The 13124-nt window shown below is 40.2% G+C and overlaps 1 protein-coding gene across 1 annotated transcript in view; it reads left to right on the top strand.

Moving 5' to 3' along the window:
* Positions 1 to 2814: 2814 nt before the first annotated feature.
* Positions 2815 to 13124, top strand: part of NDRG3 (NDRG family member 3) — a 59712-nt gene continuing 49402 nt past the window's right edge. The window contains exons 1-5 of the mRNA XM_007934638.1: positions 2815 to 2920; positions 3941 to 4061; positions 8213 to 8275; positions 10118 to 10178; positions 11288 to 11374. Of these exons, the coding sequence (XP_007932829.1) occupies positions 3979 to 4061; positions 8213 to 8275; positions 10118 to 10178; positions 11288 to 11374 (294 nt within the window). The 5' untranslated portion in view covers positions 2815 to 2920; positions 3941 to 3978. The remainder of the gene's footprint in view (positions 2921 to 3940; positions 4062 to 8212; positions 8276 to 10117; positions 10179 to 11287; positions 11375 to 13124) is intronic.

Genomic DNA, 13124 nt, shown 5'->3' with positions numbered 1-13124 from the left:
ACTTTATCTTGCTTCTTTCTGTGGACTGTGATGGTCTGTTGTCTCTGAGGCATTGTTACATTGTTGTATTTAGATCTTTTTTAACTGTTTGTAAAGAGCAGCTAAGGGTGAGTCAGGCTTTTCTTGGTGGATGTTTATCATAGGCCCATTGGTGGAGAAGGAGGTGGTGACTTTCACTCAGTAAGTGAAGCTGCAGGATGTGTGGTTGTAGTTGTGTCCTATGGGAACTGTTGCTGTCTCCCACTCTGTTAGACAAAAATAACAATTGAATCACCATCAAAAAAGTAAAAGCAAATGGACAAAAAACACACTGTGTAATCACATAGGAACAGTAACCAAAAAAGAGAAAAAGGAAAAAAACAATCACAAAACAAAAGAAAAAACACTGCAATATCTGGTGAGAGTGCAATAAGAAAAAAAAGTAGAGAGGGAGAAAATTAAGAAAAAAATGGGAAAAAAGCAAAAAGAAAAATAGGAACAAGGTTACCCACAAGACAGGGGGAAAAAAAAATTTGGAACCAGGAACAGGGAAAAGAAAAAAAGCTGAAAACTAGAACCTGGGCAGGGAAGAATAAAGAATGATAATTAAAAGGACGTGCCTAGAGGATGGCCTCGGGTGCAAGGCAGTCGCCTGCCAAGCTCAAGGCTGGCGGTTCAAACCCACCAGCCGCTCTCCACCATGGTAGACTGGGGCCATCTCTTTCTCGACTCAGCCCCAGCAGGAGGGCTCACTAGGAATTGGACCCAGTCAGTTACAAGGTTTTGGGAGCTCTGGTAGTGTAGTGCCTAAAGCACTTGACTGCTAACCAGAAGGCTGGCAGTTCAAACCCATCAGCCACGCCTTTGAAGGAAGATGGGGCAGTCTACTTCCATAGTGATAGTGCCTTGGAAATCCAAGGAGGGGTCGCTATGAGTCAGGTCTTACTCGATGGCGCATAACAACAACAATTAAAAGGACAAAAGTAATAATAATAATAGTAGTTTTAGAACAGACAAAAACAAACAAACTGAAAGAAAGGAAAAGAAAAAGAAAATCTGGACAGGGTGGAGCAGGGCACCCAGGCTCCTTGGGAATACACAGACTGGGATGGAATTCCTGCCTAGAAGGTGGGTGGGTGGGAGTGAGGGATGGCCGCACCTCCATTCACCAAGAGGGTGTGGGATATAAGAGTAACAAAAGGAATGTCACACCTTTCTAGTAGTCCATGCGTCTGGGATGTCTTTGTGGTTCCCAGCAAGCAGAGCCTGTTCTTAAGTCCCTAGAACCTGGTAGAACACAATCACTTTAAATATCCAAAATGGTAAAGCCGCTTATTAACATTCAAAATGTCTGCACCCTCTGGACAGGCAAAAGTCCACAGCTCACCCCGCCTTCCTCTTCTTTACTTCGCCTTTTATTCCCCCAACACCAGAGCAGTCCTCCGTGCAGTCCCTGGCTAGCAGGGCTGATTTTTAGGTTAAGTCTTAGATCCTATCACCACTTGGCAATATCCAAGCTGTCTGTGCTGTCAGGATCACTGACAGACCGCAGCTGCATATGTCTCCTTTTTTGGTGTTTTCATGCAAATTCTTCTGCTAATTGGAGTTTAGTCCATTTCTTATCCTTCCCTTCAAAGCTCAGAGGTCCAGGATTATCTTCTGTATCTGTGTTAATTGGTTCCCCTTTTCTTTGTTGAAGAGGGTCTGTGCAATCTTTTTGCCTATTCTGCCATCTTACCAGAACTCCCCTTTTTTTGGAATTCTTATTGTCAGAGTTAATCTTGCCTTATTTAATATAAGACTTTCTGAGATAGGTATAGATGTCATCAGAACTTCAGTAGGCTAGGCATGGTAATTTCTATTTTTGAGAAAGATGAAAGTTGAAGAGGACTAGAAATAAATTTAGTTAGCTCTTGTGCAATCCCTTTCTTTTCCACCTAACCACTCTAAGTGTTGGTCCCAGCAGCTCTAGTTGCTGCTTTGTTCAGTTCCTGAGCTCTGCTCTGACCACACCTTAACCTTTTCTTATTCTTTGGTTGGGATCCTTTGGTGCAGGGAAGAGTCCACCTAAGCTAGTCTAAACCAGAAAATGATTCAGGAATGTCTCAGAATTTTGGAGCATACAAAGCTAGTAGCAGGAATTGGAGCAGTGGAAATGCTTGCTAAATGCTCCCAAGTTTATTTTCAAGAGAAGCTGAGGATAGAATCTCAGTCCCAGTTACAAATTCCCAGGGAGGGATGCTGAGCCAGCATGAGTCAGATGCTTACCCTAGTCCACTAAGATGTAGCCATAACGTTATATTGTACAAACATGACAGTTAAGCACTAGTCCTATAACTTGTACATGATGCAGAACAGCAGCTCCCAAGAAAGGAGGGAGATTCTAGGCAGACACACATGTCACTTTAGGTGTCTTGCTGAATGTGAAAGTTGCTGAACATCTGTTCAAAGGCTCTGAAGCCTCTGACTTTTTAGCAAGAACTTTCATCATGTCTTCTGCTTCCTTAACTTTACTTCACAAGTTTTACCCAACATACTGATCTCCTTTTCCATGGCCAATTTCTGATGAATTCTCAAGAGATCCTATATTTCCTGTACTCTTAAGGGAGCTTTGTGGACAAGAAGGTGCATTTTTCTCCTTACTTATTTATTTAATTGGAAAGAATTTGAAGTAGGAACATTCTGTGTAACATAACATCTCTCTGCTGTGCTTTATATAGTTCAGTGATATGACCTGCCCCAGTTAGTGGGAAATGATGGAGAAGCAAGTATTGTGAAACTTTGGCAAGTGGAAAAATATAGTCTTTACTGAGATCTCACGTTCTCTTGTTACAGGAACATGACATAGAAACAGCTCATGGTGTGGTCCATGTCACTATAAGAGGCATACTGAAAGGAAACAGACCGGTTATTTTGACATATCATGACATTGGCCTCAACCGTATGTATTTAATTTTATGCCTTCCCTTTTTATCAAAACACTTAATCTTTGTTTATAAATAGATAAAACAAAAACCCAATATTCTAAAAGACATAGGTTTTCCTGACCTTCCCTTCTCATTGGCACATATGTTAATGGCAGGGCAAATTCCTGAAAGTGTAAAAGGGGAAAATGTTTTGGGAGATAGTGGAATTTCATCTCACCTCTGTGTCATGTTTGCTAAAGCACTGAAGATTATGTGATAAACTTGTTACAAAAGTAGAACTGAAACCAGTTTTTTCTTTAAGTTTGTACTACTTTGCTTTTTTCACATTTCAAGATAGAAAATCCAGAGTTCAAACTTAAATTTGTTGTGAGCTCTTCGGTGAATTAGTAAAAATGTCGTTGCTGCAGCTTGTCATCAGAAACTTTAACCTGGCTTTCTAGATGGTAGTATAGATTCTAGATCTAGCTACATTCAGGCACAGAGAGTCTGTATACATGCTTCTTCTTTTATGCGTCTCTGGTTTTCAGAGATGACCTGCACTTGAGCTTCACTGAAGCTTTTATAGCCTCCTCAGCATTAGAAGCGATTTAAGCAGTTATACTCAGAGGGTAGAAATCAAAGCAGCAGCCCCTCCTTGTACCCCAGCAATTTTGCCAAGAGAAAAACTTGCAGATGGGGAATGTAAATGACCCAATTTATGCACTCTAGCCAGATTCTCGGGATATAGTCAGTGTCTCTATGTTGGATAGGTAGGTAAGATGAGTGAGAGATGATGGTATTATGGGTATTGAAATTATTTTATGCAGCACTGGGAATGATTTCTACTTTGTAGATATTGTGTAGAATTGAGAATTGTTGTTCTAAAGTCGTTGAGACTTCTGATGTTCAGCCTTTAGGGTAGCTTGAAGTGGATGGATTGTCCAGGTACCTCTCTGTAGTGGAACAATGATTAAAAAGGAGAGAAAGGGCATGGGCATGGGAGCACTGATTGAATAAGGGAGAAATGTGACTTATGGCTATGTTTACTCTTCCAGACAAATCCTGTTTCAATGCGTTCTTTAACTTTGAGGATATGCAAGAGATCACCCAGTACTTTGCTGTCTGTCATGTGGATGCCCCAGGCCAGCAGGAAGGTGCAGCCCCTTTCCCAACAGGGTAAGGCCACAAAGCAAGATCTTCTGGGAGACACGCACTCAGGAGAGCAAATGACTGAAGTCCACTGGGAGACGTAGCACTGACGCCCTTCTCACTTGATTTTATCACAGCCTACAGGTTATGCTTATTAGCCAGTCATCCTCATTCTCTCTCCTTAGTCCGAGAGCACTGTAATGCACCATCTGTTGGGAAAGACTGTATATTTTCCCATATAGAGAAATGACTTTCTGTAGAAGAGACCTACGTCCCTGTAATCACAAGGCATAAGTTATCTAGGGCATCCACTTCTCGCTGTCTGTCCCGTTCTTCACCTAAAGTCTGTCATTTTGTGTGTCCCTCCCTGAAACACCTTACTATCTAGAGCCAAACTCAGATCCCACTGAGCTTCCTGGGAGCATTTTCCCACCCACACCTCCCCGTTAGTGACTAGAATTTGAATATTTGTGTAATCATTTATTCTGAGAGGCTGCCCTGTTCAGGTTAAAGTGTGGTTTGATTGGACTTGGAGGCCTCAGCCTCATCCTAACCATGCTTTGCATGGCAGAGCCGCAGTCTCCCTGACTCTTTCTGGACAGAGTGCTTATTGCTTGTAGAAGCAAAGCCCCTAAGTGGAGGAGTCAGAGCAGAGCTGTGGAATGCTTATTAATCCTCTCTGTCTACTCATCTACAGAGCTGCCTTTACCCAGTGACTCCTATGAAATAGACCATTGCAGACAAATAATAGCTAACACTTGTATAGTACTTAACCAATGTTCCAGATGCTGCTTTAAATACATCACATGTATTACCTCATCTAGTCCTCACAACCTCTGCTGGATAGGTTTACTGTTATTTCTGTTTTATAAGTGAAGAAACTAAGATCCAGAGAACTTACATAACCAGTTAGTAGCAGAGCTGGAATCTGAACCCAGGCAATCTGGTTCAGAATCTGTTACTGACTATGTCCAAGCTGTTCAAGGTACATAGATAATTACTGTTTGGAGTGCAAAAGTTGGAAACAAAGAAGCAGCATCGGTAGTTAGAAAATATGGCTTTGGTGATAGAAGTGACACCAGAGATCACATGATAGAATTTTGCAAGACCAATGACTTACTCATTACAAATACCTTTTTCAATGCTATAAACAGTGACTGGACCTTACCAGATGGAATATACAGGAATTGTATTGACTACATCTGTAGAAAAAGATGAGGGAGAAGCTAAATATCAACAGTGAGAACAAGGCCGAGGGCCAGCTGTGGAACAGACCATCAATTGCTCATTTGCAAGTTTAAGTAGAAGCTAAAGAAAATTAAAACCAGTCCATGAGAGTCATAATATAACCTTGAATATATCTCACCTGAATTTAGAGACCATCTAAAGAATAGATTTGATGCATTGAACACTAATGACCGAAGACCAGATGAGTGGTGGGATAACATCAAGCATATCATACATGAAGAAAGGGAAAAGTCATTAAAAAGATGGGAAAGAAAGAAAAGAGCAAAATGATTGTCAGAAAAGACTGAGACTTGCTTTTGAATGTAGAGTAGCTAAAGCAACTAGAAGAAATGATTATGTGAAAGAGCTAAACAGAAGATTTCAAAGGGTGGCTTGAGAAGACAGTGTAAAGCATTATAATGAAATGTGCAAATTCCTGGAGTTAGAAAATCAAAAGGGAAGAACACATTGGGCCTTTTTTCTCAAGCTGAAAGAACTGAAGAAAAAATTCAAGCCTCGAGTTGAAATATCGAAGGATTCTGTGGGCAAAATATTAAACAAGGCAGGAATCATCTAAGGAAGATGGAAAGAATACGCAGAGTCACTGTACCAAAAGGAATTGGTCAGCATTCCACCATTTCAGGAGGTAGCATGTAATCAACAACTGATGGTACTAAAAGAAGTCCAAGCTGCACTGAAGGCATTGGTGACAAACAAGGCTCCAGGAATTGGCATAATACCCATTGAGATGTTTCAACAAACAGATGCAGCACTAGAAATGCTAACTCATCTATGCCAAGAAATTTGAAAGACAGCTACCTGGCCAAACCTAAGGGAAGAGATCCATATTTGTGCCCATTCCAAAGATAGGTGATCCAACAGAATATGGAGATTATCAAATAGTATCATTAATATCACATGCAAGTAAAATTTTTCTGAAAATAATTCAAAAACAGTTGTAGCAGTACATTGACAGGGAACTACCAGAAATTCAAACTAGTTTCAGAAGAGGATGTGGAAAAGAGGATATCATTGCTGGTGTCAGATAGGTCTTAACTGGAAAAAAATACCAAAAAGATGTTTACCTGCTATGCAAAAGCATTAGACTGTGTGGATCATAACAAATTATGGATAACATTGTGAAGAATGGGAATTCCAGCACTTGATTGTGCTCTTGAGGAACCTACATAGACCAAAAGGCAGTTGTTTGAACAGAACAAGGGGATACTGCATGGTTTTAAATGAGGAAAGGTGTGCATCAGGGTTGTATCCTTCCACCATAATTATTCAGTCTGTAAACTGAACAAATAATCCAAGAAGCTAGACTATATGAAGAAGAACACAGCATTAGAATTGGAGAAAGACGCATTAACAACCTGATTCGCAGATGATAGCTTGCTGAAAGTGAAGAAGATTTGAAGCACTTATAGTGATGAAGATCAAAGACTGCAGCCTTGAGTATGGATTACACCTCAACATAAAGAAAACAAAAGTCCTCACAACTGGACCAACACACAACATTACAATAAATGGAGGAAAGATTGAAGTTGTCAAGATTTCATTTTACTTGAATTCACAATCAATGCCCATGCAAGCAGCAGTCAAGACATGAGATGACATATTGCTCTGGGCAAGTCTGCTGCAAAAGACCTCTTTGAAGCGTTAAAGAGTAAAGATACCACGTTGAAGACTAAGGTGCACCTGACCCAAGCCATAGTATGTTCAGTAGGCTCATACGTGTGTGGAGGCTGTACAGCGAATAGGGAAGACCAAAGAAGAATTGATTAATTTGAATTGTGGTATTGGCGAAGAATACTGAATATACCATAGCGTGCCAGAAGAACCAACAAATCTGTCTTGGAAGAGGTACAGCTGGAATGCTGTTTAGAAACAAGAATGACCAGGCTTCATCTCTTGTACTTTGGTCATGTTATCAGAAGTGACCGTTCTCTGGAGAAGGATATCATCCTTGGTAAAGTAGAGGGTCCGCGAAAAAGGGGAGATGGACATAGTGGCTATAACGATTGGCTCAAGCATAGCAAGGATTGTAAGGACAGTGCAGGAATGGGCATTGTTTGTAGGGTTGTTATGCATCTGAACCAGCTCAACGGCACCTAACAATAGCAAACTATTCTGTCTCGCAGTGCATATTAATTAGCCTGTGATCAGTTCATATTCATCAAGGTTTGGATCCAGGTTTTCTTTTCTATTTTGTTCACAAATAGTTCAAAAGCATTTCATCTTTTAAAGTGTTCAGCAGAAGTAGGCTACTTCCCTTTCAGGTATAGAGAAGATCCTGCTTCATATAGGAGGTTGACACAAGACTCCTTCTGTCTCTGATGCAGAAGTCTCTGTGGATGTTCCTCACTTTTCTTGGATTCCTAGTCTGGATCTGCTCCTAGATTTATTTGACCATCTTAGGATGAAATGGTTTATTACATGAGCTGTATTCAAATCCAGCTAATAAAATAACCTTGTTGTCCTGTGTAAAACAGAATCATCACAGGATTTATGACTATGTGCCTAGACCCAGTAAAACTTTGTTTACTTCTTCATTTAGCTGCCTACATATATGCAGCAGACCAAGAGCTGTATTTCCTAAGCTGATTCTTACAGCTGGAAGTTCACTGAACCTAGGCCCTAACTGAAGTGATTGTTAGAGGTTTGGAAAGACCCTAAGAGCAAACCATATTACTTCTTCCTTTTAAGTATCTTCCCCTGGTTCCAGAGACTGCTCTTTAGGATATAGAAACAGGTGGTTCTTTTTCTTTGTAGCATTTTACTAAAGAGTCACACAACATGCCACAGTTGTTTCTAGGCACCGCATCATCTCCTTTGAGCCTTTGGTAGAAGAGAATGCTTTTACCTAAGAACTCTATTTTCTAGCCGTTCTAGTGACTAAGAAATGTACATGCATTCTAATTCAGGATTTGTCCTTCTGGATTTTTCAGGTATCAGTACCCTACAATGGATGAGCTGGCTGAAATGCTGCCTTCTGTTCTTACCCACTTAAGGTAGGTTCATTCACTTAAGGTTCATTCTTACCCACTTAAGGTAGGTTCACGTGGTTTTACTAAGTTTCTACTATGGGTCTGGTCCAGCATATATGACGTTAGTCAACTACCCTCATGGAGTTTGTGTCTTAGTGAGGGAATAGATAGTTAACAAGTAAGCAAACAAATAATCACAACTAAACCAAAAACCAAACCCACTGCCATGGAGTTGGACCCGATTCATACCGACCCCTCCGTGGATTTCCAAGATAGTATCACTGTGGAAGTAGATTGCCCAGCCTTCCTTCCGAGGAGTGGCTAGTAGGTTTGAACCGCCAGCCTTCTGGTTAGCAGTCCAGTGCCTTAGGCATTATGCCACCAGAGCTCACAACTAAAGTGCTATTTAAAAAAAAAAAAAGTCAGTGGGGATATTGTGATAGAGAGTGAGGGCATGAGCTACATAGATAGATAGGCTAGTTAGGGAGTACCACTCAAAGAAGGTTGTCATCTAGGCTTAGACCCAAAAGATAAAAAGGAGATAGCTAGCTAGAGAACCAGCACAGGAAGGTTCCAAGCAAGGAGGAACAATATGTCCAAAGATCTTAGACCAGATGAACAAGAAGGAGAAGGGTATAGAGTGAAGTTAGAAATAGACAAGGACCAGATTACATAGGTCTAGCAAATCAGGTAAGATCTTAGGATTTTATTCTAAATGCAAAGAAAATACATCAAAAAGGTTCTAAGTAGGAGAGTGATACCTAATTTAGTCTTTTGAAATGATCATTCTAGGTTTGTAAATTGTACATCAATAAAGCCATTTTAAATTAAAAAAAAAAAAAAGATTAAATGGTTTGTAAAAGAATAAGGAAACAGGAGGACCAGTTAAAAGTATTTACAGTAGTTCAGGTGAGAGAGAATGATAGCTTACTACTGTATGCTGTTGGAGGGAAGGAGAGAAAAACAAATATTTTGGAAGGCAGGCATATGAGCTGAATGTTTACATTAGGTAGATACATTCCTTGGGAGAATAGAATGGCTGTGTATGCACCGGGAGACAGCTTGGGGCAGGAGTGCATGGAGGGAAGGACACAGGGAAGAGGTAACTATGGGGAGGAAGTGGGAGGGAAGCTGTTGCACTGTGGGAAATTGTAGTCAATGTCATGAGACAAAGTGTATGTAAGCTGCTATATGGAAAGTAAATTTGCCCCATAAACTTTCACCCAAATCACAATTTAAAAACCCACCAGCCACTCCTCGGAAGGAAGATTGGGCAATCTACTTCCATAGTGATACCACCTCGGAAACTCAAGCAGGGGTCGCTGTGAGTCAGGTTTGACTCGATGGCACATGACAACAACAGCAACAACATATATGTGGAGATAAGCTCTACAGGCCCTTTTGATAGATTGGGTATGGAGGTGAGCAGGAGAATAAGTTGCCAAGGATAACTCCCAGGCTTCTGTCATATTTCATTTACTCACTGCCCTCGAGTCAGATCCAACTCATAGCAACCCCTCCTTGAGTTTCCAAAGCAGTATCTCAACAGAAGTAGATTGCCCAATCTTCCTTCTGAGGAGTGGCTGGTGGGTTTGAACTGCCAGCCTTCTGGTTAGCAGTCAACTGCCTTAGGCACTAGCCCACCAGAGCTCCCATTTAACCTTTAAAAATGAGCTCAAAAGAAGATCGTATCCTTATTTTATAGATAAGAAACTAAGGCTCAGAGAGTTAAAGAAACTTGCCCAAATTCTCATATCTAGTTAACAGCAGAGTTAGGATTTGAACCCAGATATTGTGTTCTTTCTACCATACCATATTGACCTGGATGAACTTAACCCTCTCAATGTTGGTATGTCCCATTCACAGTCTGAAAGGCATCATTGGGATTGGAGTTGGAGCTGGAGCTTACATCCTCAGCAGATTTGCAGTAAGTACATGGAGGATTAGTCTTGACAGCCTTGGGACACTGCCTGGTTCACAGCTATTACTGCTGTATGATGCAACCAGGTACTGTTTTGGGACTTGTGTCACTCTTTCTGTAAATTTTGTCAGCTCCAGATATAGGTCTGTATTAAGCCTCACACTGTACTTACAGTACCTGAGAAACCACAAATGAGGGCAGTACATCAGGAATAAAACATAAGGCTTAGAAGATTCTTATGTTAGAATTTTGTGCAATAATTTGCATATACTGTAATGTTAACAAAAAAGTTAACATACAGTTTCACATACAGTTTGTCATAAGCATAGGAAAGAACTGGAAGGATGTATACCAAAATATTAATAGGGATTGATGCCGTGTGATAAGATGTGAGATTGTATTTTTTGCTTTTTTGTAATTTCTCTGTTTATCAAATTTGCAGTGAGCATAGCATTGTAATCAGGAAAAAAAAAATTAAGTAAGCTGGAGAGTTTTGAAGCTTAATAGAATTACTCCTTGTGATTTTGAGTAAGTGTCTGGGAAAAATCAAAATCCCACTTCCCTGACATCAGACTATAAGGATCAATCAAATCAATATCAATCTCAAATCAGTATTTTATTGGTTCTTTTCCCTTCTGTTCTGCCAGCACCTACCCACCTGCAGCACTTCCTCTTCTGACCCTAACGTAGGTCAGATCTCACAAATTATAAGACACAGTCCTCCAGACTGCTAAGTCTGCCCAAGGCTTCAGACGCAGCTTGCTGCAAGTTTGAAGTCCCCATGACACCATCACTTTTGACCTGCTGGCAGGAATTTGGAATTTCCCACTACCCCTTGAGGATACCAGCTCTAACTCAGGAGTTCCCAAGATCTCCCTCACTTGTAATGTGCTGGCTATGAATTTGAGGGTTCCCTCTACCTACCATACCTGCTATAAACTCAGGGATTCCCACTGCCCCTCATTTCTAGCCTGTTGGCTCTTGCTATTCCTTACTTACACGTCTGAGGCATTAAGCATAGTAAAAACTGATTAGCCATAGTGCTTTTTTTTTTTTTTTAAAGAAGAACCCTAGAAGTGCCATTGTCATACTGTTGTTTTTGTCTTGTCTTTCAGCTCAGCCATCCAGAGCTTGTGGAAGGCCTTGTGCTCATTAATGTTGACCCCTGTGCTAAAGGCTGGATTGACTGGGCAGCTTCCAAAGTAAGCACTAAATGAAGGTATCCATCCACTCATCTCTTGCCCCTTCTCAAAATGGCTTATATTTTATTTTTCGTTGAGGTATCTACAATTAAGGTCAAATAGTTTCAAATATGTCATTGATGAGTGTTTACACATGTAATAATCATCCGATCAGTATGTAGAATATTCTCAACTCTCTGCAGGGTTCCTTTGTACCTTTTCTTAATTGGTACATCCCTCCTTCCCGGAAGTAACCATTTTCCTGACTAATGTTACCATAGATTGATTTTATTACATATTTATTATTCTTAATCTTTATATAATTAGAATCATAGATATGTGTTCTTTTGTGTCTGACTTCTTTTGTTCATCATATCTATGAGATTCATCCATGTTGTGTTTAATAGTAGTTCTTTTTAATTGCTGTTTAGTAGTCTATTATATACCTACCCAAGATGGGTTTCCATTATTTGATTATTATGGATAAAGCTGCTGTGAACACTTTTGTGTATCTTACAACAGGCATATACATTTCGTTTCTCTTGGGTCGATACCTAGGATTGAAATTGCTGGGTGATAGGATAACTGTATACTTAGCTTTTGTAGATACTGCCAAATAGTTTTCCAAAATGTTTGACCAGTTTACACAGTCAATAGCAACATAAGGAGCTCTGGTAGCATAATGCCTAAGGCATTTGACTACTAACCAGAAGCCTGGCAGTTCAAACCCCACAGCCACTCCTCAGAAGGAAGGTTGGGCAATCTACTTCCGTAGTGATACCGCCTCGGAAACCCAAGGAGAGGTCATTGTGAGTCGGATCTGACTCCACGGCACAGAACAACAGCAGCATAAGAAAGTTTCATTTGATCTACATCCTCCCCAACATTTGATGTTATATATTTTTTTTAATTTTTGTAAAAGATAGACATTTTTATTTGTATTATCAGTTTATTTTTTTATGGTAACCACTGCCAAAATATCCCTAGTTACTAAAAAAAAAAAAAAAAAACCCAGAGTTTTAAATTGTAGCATCATTTAAATTTTAAGCTATGTTGGTGAGTAAATAATGCTGGATTTTAATTTCCATTTCCCTCAGGGACAATAATGTAGAGTACTTTTTTTTTCTAAAATGTGTTGGTCATTTGAGTATCCTCTTTCGTAAAGAGCCTACACAAGTCTTTGCTCTTTTCCTTTTTTAAAAAAAATTTCAGGTTACTGATCTTTGTCTTACCTCTCTTTAAGAGATCTTAATATATTCTGCATATGAATCCTTTGCTGGAACCTGTGTTGCAAATATCTTTTCCCAGGCTTGTTTGCATTATGAATGCATCACTCTTTCTAGTGAACCCAAACCAGCTTATTTGTGCTCCTGCTCCCAAAGACATGTGGGTTGTTGATATTCATTCTCTGAAAAATGAATAAATTTGACCTCTAAAATCTGTTCAAGGAGATAGGAAGCTAGGGGGTATCCTGCTGTTGTTGTTGTTAGTACCGTCTAGTCGGACCTCACTCATAGCGACCCTCCTTTGGTTTCCGAGGCAGTATCACTACGGAAGTAGATTGCCCCGTCTTCCTTCCGAGGAATGGCTGGTGGCTTTAAAATATAAACAATCCCAGGACCAAACCAGAAAAAAGAGGCAATAAGGAAAAAAGCATTATATCCCATTTGCATTGAACTTGTACTAAAAATGGGAGCTTTGGTGGCGTCGTGCCTAAGACATTTGACTGCTAACCGGAAGGCTGGAGGTTCAAACCCACCAGCCACTCCTC

This window comes from Orycteropus afer, unplaced genomic scaffold, assembly GCF_000298275.1.
Source record: "Orycteropus afer afer isolate SDZICR_OR568_19922 unplaced genomic scaffold, OryAfe1.0 scaffold00020, whole genome shotgun sequence".
In the NCBI taxonomy this organism is placed as follows: Eukaryota; Metazoa; Chordata; class Mammalia; order Tubulidentata; family Orycteropodidae; genus Orycteropus; species Orycteropus afer.
The sequence above is the reverse complement of the archived record's forward strand: the minus strand, read 5'-3'. Positions and strand labels throughout refer to the sequence as shown.